The sequence below is a fragment of the Anneissia japonica genome, unplaced genomic scaffold (genome assembly GCF_011630105.1).
Source record: "Anneissia japonica isolate Jap-2015-1 unplaced genomic scaffold, ASM1163010v1 scaffold2688_len169915_cov171, whole genome shotgun sequence".
Lineage (NCBI taxonomy): Eukaryota > Metazoa > Echinodermata > Crinoidea > Comatulida > Comatulidae > Anneissia > Anneissia japonica.
The window spans coordinates 62,553-71,260 of NW_022689679.1; the positions used below are offsets into that span (position 1 = coordinate 62,553).

Below are 8,708 nucleotides of genomic sequence, written 5' to 3' on the forward strand. Positions count from 1 at the left end.
CATGCAAAACATGCTCCTTGCTTGATTCTACACAATCATTCAAGAGCAACCAAACAAACCACATATTTCGGATAAGGCAATCAATTAATTGCCTCACCAAAAATGTCATTTATCTCATATATTGCAATATTTGTGGTAAACAATATGTCGGAGAAACAAAAAAAAAAACACTTTCCGTGTAAGAATGACACAATATTGATCAGCTATCACAACATCTATGCTTGATCAACCAGTAGCCGAACATTTCAATCTAGTCATTCAATCTCAAATTTCAGAGTGACTGTAATGGGCCATAATGCCATAATGGCATCGGCCAAATGTTCTTCACGCGCTGTGGCAGCTTCGTTCTTGGCTCATTAGCATAGCGCTGAGTGCGTGGAGCTTTTTCTAGTGAGCTCAATAATACCTCCTTGGTTTTATTTTACTTTTATAACCTTAATTTCATATCAAATTTTAATCCTTTTCTTAATTGGCTTTTTTAATTTGTATATTTTTCGTTCTTTTGTTATATAATATATTTAGGGTTTTTTTCTGATAGTTGTTTTGTTTGATAATTTGTTTTGGACCTATCGAAAACCTATCCAAACTTATCTATTAGTAAAATTATTTTGTGATTTGGTTTTTTTTTGCATGTATTTGTACTGTTGAGACGTAAACAAATATATAATGTTAACGCCAATTAACAGGCATATTGCGAAACTCATTTTTCGGAATCGTTTTCGATCATTTTCACTCAAGAATCTCACTCCCAGTCATCACGCCCGTGATGAAACCAATTTAGCTCTTTGTTAAAGCCAGTTTTCCAGGAGGTACCTTTTTAGTGTATCCCAATTAATTTGTTTCTCTCATTGCTCATGATTGCAGTTGCAGTACAAATGGATCTGAAAAGAAATTATTGTGATAACACTTTCGGTGACGCAGCATTGATTACTTTTTGCAAAGCGAAACAATGCGCTGTCAATCAGAGCTTTATATTCCCTCACGCCCCCCCCCCCATGCTCAATAGCAACGAAATGTTCTTGTCGCGTGAATAGAATGTATTTGCCTAGTAAAAACCATCTAGTATTGGGTCTGTTCTCCACTAGGCGAATTGAGAATCGAAAGCGTCGGAGGTGCATGAGCATGCGCATTCACATTTCTATTGGAATTTTTTGCCTCAGCGAAATCAGTAGTTCGAACTGTTTTTATTTTTGAGAAGCGAAAAAAATCAAAGAACACAGAATTCGTCTAATAGAAGGTTTGACCGATAGAATTAGTGTCGAATGCACATTCATCCGAATAAATTTACCTAGTAGCAAACAGGATTAAAGATCATGATGACTAATTAGTGATAATATCGATAGGCCTACTAAGTCCACGCAAAAAAAAATCTCACTTTTATCTTCAATTCTGCTATCCGATCCGAAATGAGGAATGTGCAGTCTCTGAGAAATACACAGAGAATTGCATTCCGCACGATGATGAAACGAGTAGACAGCCGAAGTTCTCTATGAAATATAAACGTAGGTAACATCAAAGGATTAATAATAATAATAATAATAATAATAATAATAATAATTATTATTATTATTATTATTATTTTTATTATTATAGACATTTGGATAAATAATAAGATAAAGAGATGAAAGGTAGGCGTAGCAGTAGTAGTAGAAGGGGAAGTAAAACCATGAAGTAATGTAAAAATAGAGGTAAATAGAAAGAAGGCAAAAAAAAAGAAAACAAAAAATAAGAGAAAGATAAAGAGAAGGAGGAGACAGAGTAGGAGAAGTATAGGCATAATTATGATGGAGAATGCGAAAAATAAAAGAAGACGGGCAAGGAAAGAGACAAAAGGATAGAGGAGAAGAAGGTCAGAATAAAGTAAAAGTAAAAGTTTAATAATAATGAAAAGGAGAATGAAGAGAAAGACAGATAACAAAGAACAAGAAATAGAATAATAAACATAAGAAAGAATCACAGTCAACATAGCTTTGGTTACATATTTTCATGCCGAAAAAAAAATAACTTCCAAAAATCATTTCGATTCTTACCTGACGTAAAGTAAAACCATGAATGTTGGTAATGACATCGAAATGGATATTCCGAGGCAAAACCCTGATATATATGATAAAACCCTTTCAAAATATAGATTTTCCTGAAACCGAAGTAAGACTTCCATATCCAATTAAACTGTTCTACTTATACACTATTATCATTTCATTTAATATTCTTACTAGCATAAAAAATGCAAACATCTCTTGTCCTCACGTAGGCCTATATACGTGATAGTATTACCATTATCTTAAAAATTAAATCAATTTTTCTTATTATAATATTTATATTACAAAATGGTAGAAGATAAAGAATTATTATAAACATTATTATATTACTGAGATTTATTATTGCTTTCAATTTTTTTAACGTTTTTTAATTGTTATTATCGTTAATGTTAATATTTATCATAGATAATAATTAATTTAATCAATATAATTGTTATCATACACTTTTAATTTAAACACCTAACACATTTCCACCCAACTGTGTTCTTACATTTTTTGTAACTCGCATCATAATTGAAAAGCTGGTTGTGTGTTCACTTTTACATTCGATCGATACATTAGACACTTCACCCGTCGTCAGTCGGTCTGTCGACCACATCCTAGAGATAATAGTATTATGATTACTAACAGAATTATAATGATTGTGGCGGCTTTCTTCCTTTTAATAAATGTCACTCAAATGTCGTCAGCAAAATGATATTCACATTTTTATTCATTTTTTTTATTACTACTCTTTATCCTCTCCACAGTAAGTCCTTATAAAACAGACAAACAAACCTTTCATCTTTCTTAAAATTCAGGTGTGAACACAATAAGTGCATTGAAAATTCAATTAAGAAAAAAATAAATCATAGCTATGAGTTCTCACAATCTAAAGCCAGGGGCCCAAACCCCCGGGTTATTAAGCGGCATTATTTATTTGCAGGAACCATGGGCCCAAGTCTCCCCAGTGGGCGCCTTTAGAACGTGTGGAGTACGCCCTTTTGTCACGTCAAAAACTCTAAAAATTAGTGCTTTACCGATCTAACTGAAGCCCGATCGTGGCTCCAACCCCTAGGGTAGTTGTTACATCCACGAAGCCTTAGATAGATGCCGCATGCCTCCTCCATACGCCACTGATCTCACGAAAGATTATTGGTCGAATGGACTTTAGCTGACACTTTTTTACTACAGGACGTTTCGGTGACAAATTGACATTTTTGCCAAAATTGTGTATTGTAAATTACTTATTTACGGACATATACTGTATTTTATTCGCCGACAGAGGGTTTGTCACTGCCATCCAGTGTGGGTTATAAAATTTATTAAGGCCCTACGAAAGCTCGGCCCATTGGCACACTGTCAACGAAATGACTACTGGCAACCTGTCCGTCAAAAAAAATATTTTTAATCTTTAAAAATTTGACCGGATCTGGCAAAACCAGCAGTTTGTATGAACATATTAAAATTGAGTTTTTTGTATTTTTATATTCTACATGAATTCCTCTTAAAAACAGTGTTTCTTATTCTCAAACGTTTTAGGTGCTTGTGCTACATTAGAAATTGAGACAAACGGAGCTAGTCACAAATAATTTAAATTTCTCTTTCTGAAGAAAGGGAAAAAAATTGAACACAAATGTGATTGACATTTAACGCCTTGTAATACCCAACCATCATTTTGACAAATTGAAATTGTGATTTACCTGGTTCCATGATCAAAGAAAACGCATATTAAGTCAAGTTTTGATTCTGGGTATAAAGCGTTATCTAAAGGTGTAGTCTGAGAAAATAATGAGTGACAAATTTATTTAAAATAATATTAATAATAATATTAATATTATTAATAATGATAATAAATGAAAATGGCAATAACAATAATCATAAAAATACTAACAATCTGTTTAGTCATTATAATATTTAACAATAGTTTTTTTTTAATAACGAATGTTTGCAAAAAATTAACTTACAAGGTTAATCGGGAAAAAAAAGTTTGTTTTCGCTGATAGTTTACTACCGTCTGATGCAAAAAGATCTAAACCGAACACTGCACCAATTGGATAGACAGATACGCTGAAATTGAGTGGAGAAGCTTAGGAAATAAATAACAATTTAATAAAAACTGATACAAAGTCATCTACGAAAACTAGCTCTGTGGCTAATTGCCTGTTTCGTAATAAGCGAGCTTCCAATTCCCCCCGACACACACACACACACATCGGGGGGAAAATAAGTTTGTCGGGGAAAAAATAAAATTTTGTGTAAATTACGGGATTCTTTATTTAAAAAAGATAATTCGATAGAAAACCATGCAAGTTAAGAGCTGGAGTCACCACTGCAGCCCACGATCGTAATAGTATAGGCCTACAACACCTCGCACATACGGTAAAAACTGATCGCACTAAACAGAGCTTGAGTGTAAGGCATGCTTGAATTGTATTTTCGGCGCTCAGGATTTGATTTTTCCCCGACGACCTTGCTAGGGGTCGAGTCAGGGGGTTCAAAGGTCCCCAACGGGGCGGTCCTTTGCCCTCCCGTACCCCCCGCTAGCGCCGCCCTCGAGTGGGCCTACAGGACGGGGACTTAAAAGATTTGTTTTCTATTCCAATTACAATCTTGATCGTCTAGAGTCCTAAAATCGAAAGCTCGCTTAACCTATTCCTCCATTCTTAACCTCATTAGGGACGGATACTAGACTCACCTGCTATCTTCAAATATTATCGGTTCCGATGCGTTTAGTTTAGCAAGGTCCGATGACAACAGGAAAGACGTCTCAAATACTAATAAATTATGATAAAATTGATAATCATTATCGAAATGACTTGGGTTATAAATTGTAACAACAAAGAATGCAACAATGAATATGATGTCAATGACGATGACGATGGCGGTGATGATGATGATAATGATAATGATAGTGACGATTATGATGGTATAAGATCATGTTAATGATGATGATCAAGATGGTGGTGATTATGATAAGGATAACTATAAACTTAATTGCAAATTATCTCTGATACGGACAAGGTTACTGACAGCCCGCAGACGAAAACCACATTATTTAACAACTTTTTTGTTTCAGCGTTTTTCTCGACCTGCCTGAGCTCAATGTAGATATCCTCATTAACATCAATATTTATCACCATGTCTCTTATCACAAATATCTCATAAGGTCAATCAGTGTGGATATGGTAGTTGGCAAATGATCCTATCAGCAATCATAATCTTAAACTTTGTTCTTCTACTTTATCTTTTTTTTTTAAAATCTGGAAGGGCTCGGTTGGTGGTTTTCGTCTGATAAAATAAAGAAATGCAAGGTCCTGTCTTGCTCTCTCAAAGAAAAACTCCATCACTTTCGCTTACTCCGTTCAGGGCGAGGTTCTTGAAAGTGTTAATTCTTATCGAGACCTCGGCATTTTTATTGTTCTTGTTGACCATATTGTCAGAAAGGTCAATAAACTGCTTGGGCTGATGTGGCGCAATTATGACAGTTCTCTCCTCACAATAAACATGCACTATATCTTTCTCTCATCCAACCATCCTTTGATTTTTGCTCAGTTTTATATAACTTAATTCTCTCTCAATGCTTCCAGAATACAACGGACCCATAAAAAGGTCTTGCGCTTCATCGACCCAGCACCAGTTATTTATTTATTTATTTTTATTTTTTTTTGCCTATCTGTAACGCTGACGGCGCCCTATTCAGCAAGCAAAAGATCCTCGAGATAAGAAGAAAACGACTTTAAAAATTGAAAAAATATGATTTTTTTAATTTTTAATTTTCATTATTTTTTTCTTGTCGATTCCAAATATTTGTAACTATGACATATGCGATTTTCATCCATGTAGCTTTTGTATTTTTGCCAAAAATACAAAAGCTACATGGATGAAAATCGCATACCGTATGTCATAGTTACAAATATTAGGAATCGACAGGAAAAAAATAATGAATTAAGAATTAAAAAAATCATATTTTTTCAATTTTTTTTTTCAATTTTTAAAGTCGTTTTCTTCCTATCTCGAGGATCTTTTGCTTGCTGAATAGGGCGCCGTCAGCGTTACAGATAGGCTATGTAAACATTGAAAGGGGTCTATTGTTTTTCCAGCATATAGGAGAACAAGACAGGGCTATTAATTCAAAATATAACTGTAATCTTTTCTTGTTGTTCCATCGTAATGTCCCCGTTCGTAATCTTCGTAGTAAACCTCTTCTTTATGTTAATTTTTTTCGTTTTAATGTTTGTAAAAATGGTATTTTTGTAGGGTGTAGTCGTCTTATCAAGATTCAAGGGTTCTTTTCAATTTCATTTCATTTATTTGTCTCAAACAATTAAAATGTACATAAACAGAAACGACAAAGAACAATCACAAAAGTACAAAAAAAAAAACAAGAGACAGGACACTCCAAAAGTAAAATCAATCACTGTCGAGTGGAGGCCCTTCACGAGAAAAACACAAATACTTAAATATAAATTCTTAAAAAAGATTTTAAAAAATCGAAAGATAAATATTGAAATATAGAAAAAATGTGTAAATATCATTAAATGAGCAAATTTAATTTAAAAGGTATTTTGAGATATAAAAATATTCAGATAAGCATTAAAAATTGTCTTAAAATATTCAAAGTAAAAATGTCAAACAAATCATCAAAAATTTCATTGCACTTAAAATATTTAAAACAAGATTAATTACAATATTTAAAAAGAATGAGGTTAAAAATATAAAAAGTGTTGTAAAAATTTAAAATTTAAAATAAAAAAAAATTTAAATTTAAACATTGATTTCAATAATTAAGAGTTAGCATAATGTTTATTCAGATTGTTAAGAAAATATTTGTAACAAGTATTAAGGAAAGAATTTCAGAGGTCAGCAGGTAATGTCTTCCATAATCTGGGAAATGAATTAAAAATTGAGTATTTAAAAGTATTTGTCCAGGCAAAGGAATAAGAAAATTTAAGATTGTTTGTATGCGCGCATTAATAGAAATATATGAGAAGATGTCAAGGTGATATAAACAAAATAGGCACTTTCAAACAAAGGAGATGGACATCATATCAAATCTATCTTTAATTGAAATTAAATTAAGTTTAGTTAGCCTATCGTCATAAGATAAAAACAACTTTTAAAAGAAAAACAAGCCCTTGCAGCCCTTCTCTGAATATCCTAAAGCTTATGTATACGGTGGCCAGATTGATACGGGTACCACGCTGGTACACCTTATTCAAGTAGGGGACGGACAAGAGTTGTGAAGAGTTTGAGAGTGACAGAAGGATTGTTAAACGGAATTAGACGTTTAATAAAACCGAAAAGACGAAAAGATTTGGTAGAAATAGCATTGATGATCACCCCAGCCAAGGTTAGAAGAAATAGTAATCCCAACATATTTGTGTTTATTTACAATAGAGAGTTCTGTGTTATCAAGATTGTAAGTTTTTATGGAATTTTAAATTACTGATGAGCGAGTGATTCTCATCATGTTACATTTAGACGGATTAAGGCGCATACCATTATTTTTGCTCCATGCATTAACGTTCTTTAGGTCATTTTGAAGTATTGTTTCGTCATTATGAGATCTGATGGCACGGTATAGGACTGCATCATCAGCATGTAAGGGAATATGGGACTTAACAATAGTCATTACAAATCGAGAACAAATAATTTAAACAAGATTGGTCCCAAAACAGACCCTTGTGGAACTCAAGACGTTATATCAGATAAATAGGAGGAAGCACCCCAATAATCAACTTTTTGAGTACGGTTATATAAGAATTACTTAAACCATTTCCAGAGCGGCCCACAAATACCATAATCATGAAGTTTGTTTTAAAGAGAATAGAGTGATTAACGGTGTTGAAAGCACTACTCCAGTCCAAAAATATCACGTCTATGTGAAGGGGCTTTCTTTCGTCCATATTTAAGCCCAATGATGGTGAACAGCACTAACCAGGGCAGTGCATGAACGGCCACTAACAAAACCATGTTGGTAATTTGAAATAAGTCCAAATGCATTCATGTAGGTTTTTAAATGGTTTGATACAACTCTATGTAGTAACTTTCCAACTACAGAACAAAGCAAAATAGGTCTATAGTTTGCAATGCAAGACCTGATACCAGCCTTGTGCACAGGTACTATGCTCGCACGCTTCCAATCTGCAGGTATTTCTCCAAGCTTTAAGGAAATATTTAAAAGACGGCTGAGTGGCTCAGAGATATTGATTGCAGATATTTTCAGCATGGATGTTGTTATGGCATCCGGACCAGGACTTTTACCAAATTTAAGTTTATTTATCAGTTTAAGATCTTCATGACTATTGGTTTGGATATTATGTAAAAAAGGAAATATGCCAGCATGGTCCCTGCACAAAAGCTCAGGAGTGTTAGGAGTCGCTTGTTCAGAGAAGTTGGAAGAAAAATAATCATTAAATGCATGAGCAACCTGAGATGCATTAAAAATCGTAGTCTCGTTAATTCTAAAATTAGATGGCACGGGTTTTGCAGAGATTTTATCTGGTACCCTCACCGAGGCATGGGTTGGATTTAGGGAAACCACCCCCCACCCTTTTTTTTTTTTGGAAAGTAAAAAAAAGAAATGATTGATTTTCCAAAAACGCCTCAGAGGTTTATTTTTAGGCGTTTGGAAAACAAAAATTCTGTAGACCCCTTAGAGTAGTGTTGTCTCGATCGCCACACTAT

General features: G+C 33.7%; 1 protein-coding gene across 1 annotated transcript; it reads right to left on the reverse strand.

Moving 5' to 3' along the window:
• Positions 1-1,282: 1,282 nt before the first annotated feature.
• On the reverse strand, positions 1,283-5,161 carry LOC117099826 (cadherin EGF LAG seven-pass G-type receptor 2-like). Its single transcript, XM_033239355.1, has 7 exons — positions 5,115-5,161; positions 4,717-4,836; positions 3,986-4,088; positions 3,722-3,798; positions 2,530-2,638; positions 2,031-2,134; positions 1,283-1,487 (listed from the first exon to the last, which is right to left on the reverse strand). The coding sequence occupies exons 1-7, from the start codon at positions 5,159-5,161 to the stop codon at positions 1,349-1,351; spliced, it is 699 nt and encodes a 232-aa protein (XP_033095246.1). The 3' UTR covers positions 1,283-1,348.
• Between the last annotated feature and the right edge of the window lie 3,547 nt (positions 5,162-8,708).

Bases quoted from the DNA above. Each gene is read 5' to 3' on its own strand.
- LOC117099826 (XM_033239355.1), bottom strand. From the start codon at position 5,161: ATGGTGATAAATATTGATGTTAATGAGGATATCTACATTGAGCTCAG. The intron at 4,089-4,716 runs GTGAGTCTAGTA...ACTCAATTTCAG, and splicing joins ATAATATTTGAAGATAGCAG to CGTATCTGTCTATCCAATTG. The intron at 2,135-2,529 runs GTAAGAACACAG...CTTCGGTTTCAG, and splicing joins TGATGCGAGTTACAAAAAAT to GAAAATCTATATTTTGAAAG.